Below are 14,455 nucleotides of genomic sequence, written 5' to 3' on the forward strand. Positions count from 1 at the left end.
TGATCCAGTGGAAGGTGTCCCTGCCCATGGCAGGGGGTTGGAACTAGATCATCTTTAGGGTCCCTTCCAACCCAAACCAATCTATGATTCTATAAATTCAGGGCTCTCTTGCAGGTCTGTGACTGACTAGACAAGGGGGTATCAAGACTAGTGAAACGTGTGTGTGTGTGTTCACAGGAAAGGGACAGGAAAATGAAGGTAGTTGATTGTTCTTCTGTACATTAATTTCACAGAAAACAACAAATACATTCTCCTTGGACTGCTTTGTGTCAGCAGTGAAAGTGAATCTAACCGATCACAGAGTCTCAATGGTGTGTTTACACCACGATCAGAAAATATGGAAGAGGGATGGAAAAAATCCACTGCTGGAGCAGGAAGAGCCATGTTCTGGCTGACATACCAGCTCTATGTTCTCCTGGGACAGGTCAGCAGCACGGACTCCACGCCACTGGAACAATGGATGGAACAGTGTTCTCTCCTCCTCTGCACAAGAAACTTGCAACTTTAGGCTGGGTACACAACTGTATGGGCACACAACTGTGTATATGTCTCATATCTCTTCAGAGCTGTATGACAAGAGGCATCGTGGCTCCAGGTACTCTATTATGTGCTGGCCAGCACACCCAAAGCATAAAACCAGTAATAACTTAAGTAAAGCATTTAGACATGTGCTTAGAGCTAACTGATACCAATGAGATGTACATGCCCTTTAAGAACATGGCTGATTTGAGACGCGCTAGGTTGTGCATGCCAGTGGTCACAGGCAAATGGCAATTTTGGATGGCTGAACAGAAGTTTCTCCCCTGAGAAACTTCTAGGCTGGCTTCAATATACAACAGAACATAACCCTTAATGTTTGAGTCAGAAAGAGACACTGAAGACAGAATCAACTTTCCTAAACGCAACTTTGCTATGCGAGTTGTCTGCTTATATTAAAAACTTCCGTGAAGCTAATTTAAAGTGCTAAACGACTTTTAACAAAAATCATCATTTTTCCCTTTAAAAGACTACTTAAATAATGATGCTATTTCTTTTTGGCTGAACATGCACAAATGGTGGCAGGCTGCAGATGGACACACTCATCCTTTTCATGCTGAATCTGGGGCAGCCATTCATTTGAGAAAGCCAGTATCATGGAGGATTTGGCATTTTTCTGGCTTTCTGAAATTGGATGTCTTCTCTCAACCCATGTACTTTATCACTGCTTGACTATTAAAAGTTTTGAGACACCCAAAAGCCCCTACTTACCACATATTTAATGCTTAAGTTTTCTCGATCTACAGAGAGTAAGCTTCAAAAATGCCACAACAGATCTCATCATGTAAATGGTAGAAATATAACATAGCACTATGAGTTTGGTGACAAACTTGCCTTTGCTACACTAAACATTGCACAATGCTCACAGGTGTGTGTGACAATTCAAAGTGGAAAACAAAACAAAAAATTCCCAGTGTCCCAAAAGATTTATGTGGGGCAACAGGTTTCTTAGCTCACCAGCAACTTCACAGACCTGAACAGAGTGGATGCTTATCTACCCCGTGCTTGGGACTGAACAACAAAATTAGTACGGGTCCACAGAGCTCCCTGAGGTGCTACCACCTCCCCAGCAAAGCTCCCACGAGCGGCACCAGCTGCCCGGCTGAACAGGGAACGCACATCAGGAACATGGAGGAGACAAACCAACAACAGCAACCTAAAACCTCATCCTGTGTCAGCCAAAATCTTCCTGTGGCTGTCTGCCGTCACACAGCTACAACTCAGCTGATGTCCTGAAACATGGACATTACAGCTACTACATTCCACTTCATACAGCTGAAACCACAACCTCACTTTTATAACTCCAACAGTGAAATAACAACAATGTTAGGAATGGACCTGCCTTGATTCTTAGGCTTATAAACCGCCTAAACCCACCACAAACAGTAAATTCTGAGCTTAAGTTAGACAACAAAAATAAGATGCTTTGATACACTTTCAGCAAATTTTTCATGTTTAAAGTTTCATCTTACAAGGTGACAGCAGATGTGCTGAAGTGTACTTTGTCCTTACAAATACATCACAGTGAGCTTTTTTCCCCATGAAGTCTTTGCTTTTTTGCCACCTCTTGTAACTAAATTAAGAAAAGTCACATATATATATATATATATATACACACACGCACACATTAACAGGTTATTTACAGTTGAAGAGAAAAAAGTTTCGCAACTGAGCTCAGTCTACTCCTAAACATTACCTTCTGGTCTTGACATGGATTTCGTGTTCTGAGGTTAGCTCTGACAAAGATCTGTGAATAGTTGGGACAGTACTATAACTTTCAGATAATTCCTATCAGTACTCTAGCTGTACTGGAAAAAAAAAAATCACTGTTGTTATGCTTCCATTTATGTTAAAGGTTGTAAATACAATTTTTTGAGTAAGCCAACACATAGTAAACAAAACAAATCTTGTCTTTTTTGAAACTAAGCAGTTCTAGCAATAGAAACACTGAATACATATCACCTATGTTCCACACAACAAAAATGCCTATGTTTTGACCTCCTACCACTGTTACCACTTGGGGTTTAAAAGGACACATCTTGACATCAGTGGGAGAAGAACAACTACAAGTTATGAGAACTCCCTTTCCCAGTCCCATAGGCACTTCAACAGATTGTATCTCCTCCATCTAGATTTGCAAGCCAAATCTAGGGTTGCACTTCTTGAGACCAGAATAAAACTCCCATAGACTTCAATGATTCAGGATCAAACCCATTCCCTTTATAACAGGTTCTCTCAAGCAACATTATCCTAATTTTCTACCCTGTGGCTGAATTCTAATGTTTGCAGAGGCAAGCTCTTTAAGTGGGAAAGCAAGAAGCAAAATGCAGATCCCAGAAGCAATGGCAATCAGGGGTGAAGAACAGAGCTATTTTATCTGCTGGGTTGAGTTGGGGGCTTTATTTCATTGGAGGCAGAAGGGGGTGAGAGTTGACACAGCAAAGAAAGTCAAGATATACTGCACTTATGGTATCCTTTCCACTGCTACTGCAATTATTATTTTTTTCCAGGAATATTCTGTTTCCTGTATTTCTATGGCAAAAAAAAATATTGTCTCAAATGTGCCCCATCAACTTTCTCCAGTAAAATTACAAAATTAATTTACGTTTCTGGGTGCTTGCTGAACTCCCCTCCACCCCGAACACATTTGTCCCCAGTGTCGCTTTCTTATTATCTAATCAAAGCAAAACTACAGCCATGCCTTACGCCTTAATAAATTACAGGAATACGACAGTCCTAAACTTTACATAGCTGGTTTTCCTCAATTTATGCCACAGAATGATGAACAACAGGAAAGATCTTTCTCCAGAAAGTAGCCCATCACTACAATACAGGTCTTCCCCCCTCTGCACATGCAGCTCTACTTCTGCTGACTTTTTCCCTGCTGTGAACAATCACCCCTTTAACTTTCAAACAGAGTGTGATTTATTAAAGCAGACTGCTTGGCAGTAAAGCTCTCCTGGCGTTCAAAAATATGATTAGACCATTAAATTTAGTAGTTTTTTCGTAAACTTGATGCTGCGTGAAACTTACCCTCTTTAAAATACAAGCCCAGAAACATTTCCAGTACAGCTTGCTCAGCCAAATTCCAGGCACTTTCTTTTCTTTTTCTACAAATCCACTGCAGCTCCAAGGTTAAAATTATTAAAAAACCTGCATGAATTAAACCCCTTACCTTTTAAGGCTTTTTCACCCTTCAGCGTTCGCCCATTGTGAAAAACTGAATCTTTAGCAGTTGCAGCTTTGCACACACACACAGACACACACAGAACAGGGCTTTCTTCAGCTCACTGGTATTTCAAGTCTTTCATGTGATATCTTTGGCTGTACTTGCTTAATTCATTCCTGCTGTTACTCAAAGGAAGTCAAGCCTAGCGAGGGCTGGCTCTACAGCAATTGCTGTAGATATTCCTGACTAACAGGACATGAGGGCTAATCTCACCTTATAGGCATCAAGAATGTAAATATATTTCACAGCCAACAAATTCCTAAACTTTAAGAGATAAAATGCACAAAATGCCCTAAGACACAGTTTAGCAAGGGAGTTACAAACGTTAACGTTTTTGCTAGAGAACAATACTCTGTACCCCAGCAATGCTTTCGGAACTCTAAGGATGTCTATTTATCATGGGCTGTGCATATTCGTTGGAGGAGTTACCATGAGAACACAGCAAACAGGATTTGAATGTAAATTGCCATCTAGAGATGTGGGGGGATTTTTTTTGTTGTAGTTAAAAAAGAAAACTTCCAAAGCTTGATGAAGTACACACTTCTGCACATACATTTGCATGACAATGCTTGCAATTCAAATACTTGGTAGAGTGCACAAGAAGGAAGAAAAGCCAAGTTCTTTGCTTGGTATTTACAAAAAGCACATACTTCAGACTTGGGATCAGTAGTTTCAGTTCCACGAACGCCCATCCCTGTCAGACAATCACATATGAAGGAATTCATAACACATAAAAAAATCCATCAGGTGGCACAAAACGTAGAAATATTCAAGCACTTGAAGTCAGCTGGAGACAGTAAGTCCCTCTGCCGACGACAGATCAATTACTGCAGCAGTCAAAGTTCTTCTCACTTCTAAATATCACACTGAACTACAAAGAAAGTGTTGCACTTTAAAAACACCCCACCCCTAGGTATTTTAATTTTTCCCCAGAATTGTTCTGGTACTTTGCCATTTGGGCTACCTCCTCCTCCGGGTCCCTCCTGAAGCAGAGTTTCCTCCCCATGCATCCCCCTCAGCCTGCTCACAAGAGCACACTGCCATGGTTACTATCTGAGATTCAAAAATTACTCCCATCACTTATGGACAGAGTCCTACCAAATGGTCTATCCAGGAAACCTGGCAACTGTGCACGTACGTGCTGCAAAACATGCAAAAATCTGTTTGCCTACACTGCCTGAGTTTGATGCAATCTTTACAGCACAGCATCTGCTCCCACTCTGGCACTACCCCATCTCAGCTCTCTATCCACAGCCTTAAACACCTCAATTTTAAACTCCTTATACCAGTCACTGAAAGACAAACCCTAATACACTTAGCAAAGGGATGCCTAGTCAGCCCTGCTTAGTAAACAACAAACCTTGATGAAGAAGGAAGACATGCCTGTCTGGGTGACTGCCTGGAGAGTGGAATGACCTACTTCAGCTCAGCAAGCAGCGACACTCTGATATGGGGACAAAGGGACAACCCAGTGGCTCCTGGGCAGCATAACTGACAACACGCTGCACCGCAGGAGCGATGGGACCAATGTTTTGGAGGTGGCATAGAAGACAGGCACTGCCTATGCAGCATGAAACTCCTTACAGGAATCGTCTTGTTCTTTCAGCCAGGGATTCAGATTCACACGTAACACTACTGCCGGCACTTTGCGAGCAGGAACGATTGCTCTCCTCACACCCACTCTCCTTATCACTTTTACCTAAGGAGTCTTCTAGTGCCTGACCTAATTACTCAAGTGATGTGCCAGAAAATGATGCAGCTGGGACATACTCCACAAGTCTTGATTTGAAGCTGTGTAATTCTGCAAAACCCAAGGCGACAAGATCCAGGTAGCTGAATTAAGTGGCGTTGGCCGGGCATGATGCCACACCTTATGACTGCGCCTTCCTGATTATGAACAATAAAGCCTTATTAAGTAGTTAAAGGGCTAAGGATAAACATTGGCCCTGTGCACTTGTTGGCCTGCAAGATCGGGCCAACGTGCTGTGTTTTTGGGAAACGGTTGCTTGCCCTCCCAAAGGATAAACCTGAACAGCAGCTCCCTGAGCCTGACCCACGCTGCCCCAGCAAGCCTGATCTGTGCTCAGAGCCCGTGGCTCTGCTTCCTTCAGAAGCAATGACAGAAGTAATTGGCAGCCAGAAAGCCTTCTTAAAACAAGTATTTACTGAGAGCTGAGATGAGAAATTTTTAAAATAGACAATACAGATCTCTAATATATGAGCTGCTTATACACTGTAAATTAATACTACCAGACCTTAACTTTCTACAGATAGCACCACACACACCCAGCAGCTGTACCTGGGCCATATAATCTATTCCCTTTACTTTTGAGGTATGACAGAGTAGCTATTAACAGCATAATGAGGTTTTCTATTCACTTTTTCTTATGGGTAGCAAGTCAAATTTACCCTGTGATCTGTTAGCTCCCAGTACCAGAGAACATTGCAGCCTCACTGCAGAAGGGCTACGCCAGGGTTCTGCAACTGAATAAACCATAGACATGCCTCCATTTAGGGTCTAACACTTTCTAGCTTTTAGCTGCTGGGCTCAGCATCTTTAAAAACCTACAAAGGCATCTATTCCCCAGTAAGGTGACCCTTACCACAGTCTGGTGAGTGACTGAGGTTGGTGTATAAAGCACCTGCTTGGTACACAACTGCAGTAGAATGCACAGAAGTTTGAAACTGGACCACTTGATTAAGAATATTTTTTTAAAATATAGACTTTAAAAAATGTTTTATCCAGATGCTTAGCAATCCTGTGCTGAAGGTGTAGTAGAATATCCTTGAAGGTCAGTGTCTCCCTTCCTGCATCTTTCAAGGTCTTATGTCCGTGCTGTTCTCAATTCAGCAGCATTAGACTTGCACTGTTCTTATCCATATTTCTGCAGAAAAAAAAATACCTCTACAAGGCAAAGTCAGTAACTCATACAGTCAAGCCTCAGTATGACAATATTGCAATTCCAGCTTGACAACCAGTTCATGTACTGCATTCACTGAACTTGTACCTGCTCCACACCCAGCATACAATCATCCTCACAGATGGGGCCAAGACATTCTCTTATTGTTCCTTTGTACCATGCTCCTGAGCTGTACTGCTAACTGGTGTTTAGGCTGGTATCATGCTATACTTATGTTTGTAATCATACAGAGCTATTTTAAGAGCACAAGTTTAATTCAGACGCCAAGAGAAATAGGTTTGCATCTTATTTTGTATTAGGGGACATACTGCTTGCTATTCCAGGGCGTCTCACGGCTATTAATGACCTATGCCTCAAAGTACATTACAGGTGCCAATAGTCACACCTTGATCCCTTTAAATGGCTCTGTCCCCAGAAGCAACATTAGCAATCTTATTGCCTTGATAGTAATTTTTCCAGAACAAATATGAAGCATGATAGCAGCAAGCCTCACAGAATTTATTACAGAGCTTTCTCTACCAGTCTTCCTTTGAATTGCAAAGTTATTACTAGTTTCACTTTTTCTGTTGCTCCCTGTAACCCCTACCCTGCAGTAGATTTACAACACAGGTTTAATCTTGTCTTATTTCTTTACCTTACCCTAATTAAATTTTAAGATCAAAAAAATTAATATAAAAAACCTGCAGAGAAACAGAACTGCCCCTTCAGAGCTCACACAAGCTTCAGAGAAGGTGGCTTTTATCCTGCCAGTGGCAAGACCATCACTGCAACAGAGGAATGAGACAGACAATAATTGAGTAGACAGGGAGATAAGCAGAGACCCTGCAATCCTGTTCAGGTGGCATGCACTAACACAGTTCCCTAAAAAAACCCAAAAGAAAGTTAAAATTCTTTTCTACATCAAATTCATGCCAGCTCTAATGAAGTCAGGATTTTCCCTATCTGGACCAAATTGGACTTAGATGTGTAACCAAAAAGAGTTCTCTACATGCATGAGAACAGCTACATCTGACCTGTTGAAGTCTCAAGAACAGGGAATTATAGAAGCAAGCTGTAATAATTGAGGTTTTAAGAGACCAGCACAGATAAGGCCATGCAGATGCTGGAGGTAGGGGCCACCTGCAATGATTATGTCACTTGCTATGAAGAAGACAAAATATTTTCTGAAGAAAAGTCCTAAATGGAGAAGGGAACTTGAAAAGGCACTTGAACTAATCTGACTGAAGCTGGCTCCTTCTGGCCAACAGGAAAATTTCTGCCTCTGAAACAGCTTGCATAGGAAGTTCAGATCTTAAATTTATCCTGAGCTGCCTTCTGAGTGGCACCAAGGCTTAGCAACTTTATTAATAACAGCAAGCTGGAACAAACATTCGGCTGATGGCTGTAGTAATGCTTGTAGCTTTTTTTAAAAAGACAGTCTTGTGTGTGTGTGGTTGTTGGTTAGTTATTTTTAATTTAAGGTGCACAAAAAAAGGATAGATGGAGACCAGAAAAGGCAAGGTTGCAGGGAGGAATCATCGAATAGACAGGAGGCAGGAAGAGCAACATGAGACCAAGAAACAGAGAAAGATCTGTCAAAGTTCAAAAGCATGAAATAATACATAGTTCTGCAAGCTACACTGAAGAGATGGGGAACTGAGGAGAAAGACCCTTCATTAGCAGAAAATACTCATTAAGCATACCAAGTTGAAAAGTTTCCACGTTATGGCTAGTTCAGAACAGACTGGAAACTGTGAAAACAGATACACTGATTGTTCAGGGGTCTCCCAAAGATTAATAGGCCCTCTGTTCTTCTGTCTGAGGCCTGCTCACTGAAATGTCTTGTGACAAAAGGTCATGTACTCTGTGCGCTCCCTTTAGGAAATTGCACTAATGAATGTAGATCCTGCTTTGATATGTAAATGTTCAGTGGTTTACTGCATATGAATTGTTTTTGCTTGCCACTGTAATATATTTAAAAATTAAACTTTTGATCAATTAAAAAATCAAATAATTACTGTATATTATCACATCTCTTAACCAACATGAATACAATGTCTAGAAGAGCAGAGAAAGTAGTCTGCTGCATGTTTTGCTATTCAAAGGCTTGAATTTATCTTCTATCTGTTCAACCTCATTCACCTAGAGAATTCAAACATACTTCCAGAGTAAAACAGCTCTCGAGCACCACTAGCTTCTCCCCTCCAGAGTTACGGAGGATGCTGGCTGACAGGTGTGTCATCTATTCATACCCAAGAGAGCAACAAGTAGCTTGAGAGGCTTTGCTCCTGATAACACAGTTTCAGCTCTCTCCTTGCTGAGTGTCTCTGGTCCAGCTCTCCTTTAATACTGCATATTTCAAAAAAGCAACCAGAACACCCCGTTCTTTCACTTTTGTTATTTGGCAAACACTTTTTGTTTTACTTGTTGAAGCATGACATTTTATCATTCTATATCACCATCACTGCAGAATAAAAACTATGAACGGAAAACAGAGAGGAAAATACTCTGTGAACATTTTTACTCTCTTTTAATCCCAGTTTCTCTGTTTCAGTGGCTCATCTGAATCTTTCAAGCAATTATGTTTCTTACCAACCCTCACAGTGAGTCACATATGCAATAATCCCTGGCAGTCCATGCAGAGATAACATGTCTTTGAGCTGTGCTGGTTCAGAGCTACGCAAACCGACGTTATTTTCCTTTGTCTAACTGAAAAGAAGCATGAAGTTGCATGACAGGATAAACTATGAAATGTTTAATATGATACGCATCCACAGAATCCAGCTGAGCTACAGAGAAGCCAAATGCTGTTCATGTACCTGCTTCTCTACCTGCACCATTGGCAGAAGGGGCAACACCAACAATATCACAAGATTGGCACTAAAATCACAGTGTCTGTGAGACATGGGAGGAAAAGAGAGTAGTGCACAGTGGCCAAAAATTAAAACAGTGAATCCCAAGAACACATTTTGAGAACACTTCCTTAAGTGAAGAATGCCATCGAAAAGTATTATGTATGGTTTTCCTTCTCATTTTCCATCAAGTCTTCTCCTGAATCAGCTACAACAAGTAAACTGTGTGACCCTTTACTCGTTCTTCAAACTGGGTTTCTTATTTGGTAAAGCCATTGAATCAAGTTAGATTTGCAATCATATTAAAACAAAATGAAACATTTTTGTATAAGATTTCAGTGACATTTTATACATACTTTGAAAGGGATTGTCTACAGGAATTTCCTAATCTGTTCCTGCATGCACTCCTGCAATTAGATGTGGTTTCCTGAGACTGAGGCTCTCAAGCTCCTTCTGCTAATTCTCACAGCTGCTAATTCTGTGAGAACTTTGTTTTAATGATAGTAAAATATATGTGTAGATAAAGTAGCATATGCCAAATTTGTCAGGGATGGAGCATTCTAGTGGGAAAAGACTGGTAGAGCAACAAGGAACATGGGAGTGGGAACAGTGTTTTCCTTGCTATGGAAATACAACAAATGTCTGGTTCTTGCATCAACCACAGCAAATCCTTGTGACTTTGGTACTGTGGAGATGAGCCTTACTCAGATGCAAAAGGGCAAATAAGGAAAATGTGTGAATTATTTAAATTGTTTTTATAGGCCAGTGGCAGCAAGTGGGCTTTAAGGGTCATGGGGCTTCCAGACAGAAACAGAAGCAGGAAAGAAAATGAGCTTTTCAGAACTGCCCTCCCTCAGTGATCAGGGACTTTGCTACACACATAGGCTCACAGACCCCAGCTGCTGGCCAAGGCACTGTCATCTGTGTGGGTTTGGCTACTTGGTGGCTGCACACCTCAGAGCACCAAACACTTCAGGATGCAGAGAGCAGATCTTATCTGCTTCCAGGCCACTCCCGCTTGCTAAGATGCCCACAATCTGCATGTTATTTGACACACCGCAAGTAACAGTGTGAAGTGGAGTTAACAGTTATCAACTGAAAACACGTTGTCGAGGATGGACCATCCAGATAACACAAAAACCTGCAATGAAATCTGCCAGGTTTGATGTGCTAGTATCCTGATTAACCAAACATCCCAGAAAACTGTAACATGTAAAACTGGATTTATAGCAAAGTCACCTATTTCTAAGTTGTCATGAGAACACCATAAGCCACATTTGTTAGCACCTCTGCCTGTTGCATTTTTGACATAAGCAGACCATACCTGAATAATGGTCTACAAAGCCAAAAACAGATGCACAAAACCCCAGAATATCAGGACCAGGCTAACAATATTAACTTCAGCGATTACTATACCATTAACACTTCATTTCTAGAGAGCTCTCCAACATACCTAAGTAAGTCTTGACATTGCCTTTCATTATCCATGACTCAAATTGATACAGTAAAATTTAGTTTCCAAGTCTGTTTTAAAGACATAATTCTGTAAGAGAACAAAACAGCCAGGACAAAGACACCTAGAACTGTACATAAATTGTAAGATTATGAGTCTGATGACAGTCATTCACACCAGTTTTGCTATATGTACCGCTGTTCACTGCCTCTAGTGATTTAAAACAAACTTTGCAGTTTTGACATTTTCTTCCTAAAAAGGCCCTCTCAGAGTTGTCAAATGTGCAGTGCAGCCTTCTACCTTCCTTTTATAACCATCCTTAGAGCCTGTCATTTATCAGAGTTGTGAGCAACGACTATTAAAAAGTTGCCCAAAGACATGGTCCACATGCAAAAAAAAAATCAAAAGCCTTTCCCAGTGCATTCACCTTGCAGAGCCTCTGCTTTACACAGCGGTAAATAACCAGACTGACAATGAAATGTTAGGACCGAAACATATAGAAAAGACAGGTGTGATTTTAAATCTTACCTTCTGCACGTTGGGTTTGATGCACCGAACAAAGAAGGGATTTGAAGAACTCAGCGTCGCCATTAAAGAATGAAGCGATTCCTAAAACACAGGTAGAAAGAAGACAGCACTTCACAAACCGACTTTTTGTACAAGCAACACACCCCAGCAAAAGCTCTTGCAGCTTAGCATTGCAGACAGTATCTTAACTGCAACACCTAGCGGTATACACCAGAAATTACTGCACCATGTAAGCTCTTGCTTGTTGAACGTGCAGAATCAATACATGCTTGCTCGTTTCTTCCATCGGCCCTTTTGATCAAAGCTATTACCACTGCTTTACAGTGAACAAGAAACACAGATTGACAGGAAGAAAACTGTTCATAAGGAAATACCAAATTGGAAAGTTGCCGTTTCAGGGATTATTGGAATGACTGCTTAAGACTTAAGATCCACATTCCCAAATTGCTAAACTCGTGCAAGTCAAAAGGAAGGATAAGAGGTCTAAGGCAAAACTGAAATATCCACAAAACCAGGTTTCCCCTTTTCAATTCAACCATCCCACACTCAATCATTTTCCATTTTCCCTGCCATCAGCAGCATATCATGTGCAGGGAGCTCCTCTCTCCTGTGCGTTCTCAACCTTTCTTGCTAAAAGGACACTGATAATAAATGTAAGTCAACAAGAGGGTAGAAAAAAATATTAAAAATTTCTGAAAAAAGAGTTACTTTAGAATACAGTAGAGAATAGTTTTATCAATACCAGATTTCAAAATACCCTCCTCCTGAAATTAACAAAAATCGAGTAAAGAATAGAGTGGTAAAGAAAACACATCTTACTGAAAGACAATGCTAGCAGCATTAAGCAGACAGTTTCAGTCATTTCATGTGATGGCTAATGACATTTAGCAACAAAAAGAGAGATTCTAAGGTTCAGCTAAAAAAAAACATAGAAGAAAAGATGGGATTTTTCCTAGCTTTAAAACTCCGAATGACCCAATACACACATTAGACTATCTGTTGTCTGAGCCTCAGCCTGGAGATAAAAATCACAAAAATCCCTCAGTCCTTTTATGATTATTACTTTAATTACACATCCGCCCCTTTCCTGCCTGAGCGTTCATTCCATATCTTATTCCAACTTGCCTCATTCTGTATCATTAAGTATGATAAACCTTTTTAAACTGAAGTCTTGCATCTCCCTTGCAGAGTTACAAATGATGGTATAGGAGGGGAGGCCAGGCTCTGAAGAGCCCAGAAAGCTAATGATAATGTTTCACGTCTCAAAGGTGGCACTGCATGCCAGGCAGCAGAGAGAATACAAAGCAGGCTGCCAAGGAGACAGAAAACTCACTTTTTAGAGGAACAACACTGTGTGTCCTACCATATGTTTCAGAGCAAAACTGCCAATGGCAGTCTGATACAACAAATTCTTGCTTTAACCTGCAAAGCAAGGGTTTTCTTGATGATTAAACATAAAGTGATAAAGGCAACAGGCAGAGTTGTGGCTGTGCACAGGAGCTGGTACATAGCAAAGGGAACAAATGGTGAAGAGACTGGGAACATAAATGATAGTTCTTAGTTCGTTTGCCTTTGCCAGCCTATGGACCAGGGGTCAGGGGTCAGGAAACATTAAACAGACAGCGATACAAAGACAAATATTTTTGTGTAAAGACAAATATTTACAGCTTCAAAAAGTAAAGGCTTCATCTGTATTAAACCTGTGTGAACATTACAACATCTATAGACAATTAAGGCAATTCTCAACACAGGCTACACTTACATAGATTGGGAAAGTTGGTCAGTCTAAACAAAAAGAATTTAACTTATTTTCACATTCATCTGTGGTACAGACAGCCAGATTCTGCACAGTGCTGCATGTCTCTAAGTCACCGTCAGGTTACCAGCTAATCTGTAGTTTGCCTTGCTTTAAGCAATAGGCTAAAACAGATGGTATCAAACCTCAGCTATTCTGTGTGCACCCCCAGGCCCGCATTAGGCAGGCTGTCAAATGAAAAGAAGAGTTAACCAACCTATCATGAGAATAAAACTGTGAAGGTAAAGGTCTTATCTTCAGTTGAAATGAGATGGACTAATCTGTGGAAGGCTTTAAAACATGGAAAAAACACCCAACCTAATTATTTGGGGACAGCATGATGTGAATGTCAACATGACGTGAATGTCAACCTCTTGTAAAGCATCCCAGCTGGTTAATGGTCAGGCACTGCAGCTTTAGACAAGAGGCAACAATGTTTTGATTTCATATTATATCATGCTTTATGTGGTCCAGGGGCCCTGATGGAGAAGAGAAGGAACTCTACATTCTGTTCTATCTTGCAAAGTGGGCGCAAAAATATGGTAAAGGTCTACTTTGTACAGGTACAAATGACTAAATGGAAACAAACAGTACCTTCTGTTACTCTGGAGAGCCAGCAAATGATACCACCTCACCAGAAGAAGTGGGTATTGTCTACGAGCCATGGTAGCACAGAGCAAGCTGTCCAGGGAATATAACATTAGTGTTTTTTAATAAAAGACACTGTGTGTGCTCCAGCACACACTCCTTGCCATTCTGTCCAACACCTAGCAACAGTCTATTAGGATAAAATCTACCCTCAAGGGGTTTGAGTCTGCTCCCTCTTTTTTAAAAAAAGTGAACGAACAGTGCAAATGTATATTAATTCAAACAAAATGAAAGACAACTAATCCAGACTTGTACTCATGCAATTTAGAAAAGTTTTTTGTGCCAATCTTTCTCTTTTAAATAATTTGCATATAGACTTTATGTTAGATTTCAATTTGGTGCCATTTTTGATGGGAGGGCTATAAAGCCTCATAAAAAGGTGTTTAATAAAAATGCTTTCCAAACTTTACGTTAAAAGGCAAGGCAACACCTTAATGAGGTATTTATTCAGTACTTATTTTTCTTAGCATACAGGCACCGCTCTAAGGCTTTGTGCGATTTTTTTCCTTGGTT

The 14,455-nt window shown here is 40.7% G+C and overlaps 1 protein-coding gene across 1 annotated transcript in view; it reads right to left on the reverse strand.

Annotated features, from left to right (window-relative positions):
• The window catches only part of MYO10 (myosin X), a 173,095-nt gene that overhangs the window by 44,057 nt on the left and 114,583 nt on the right, over positions 1-14,455 (reverse strand). Inside the window, exon 19 of the mRNA XM_074899540.1 lies at positions 11,500-11,580. Within this exon, the coding sequence (XP_074755641.1) occupies positions 11,500-11,580 (81 nt within the window). The remainder of the gene's footprint in view (positions 1-11,499; positions 11,581-14,455) is intronic.

The sequence above is a fragment of the Athene noctua genome, chromosome 2, assembly GCF_965140245.1.
Source record: "Athene noctua chromosome 2, bAthNoc1.hap1.1, whole genome shotgun sequence".
NCBI lineage: Eukaryota > Metazoa > Chordata > Aves > Strigiformes > Strigidae > Athene > Athene noctua.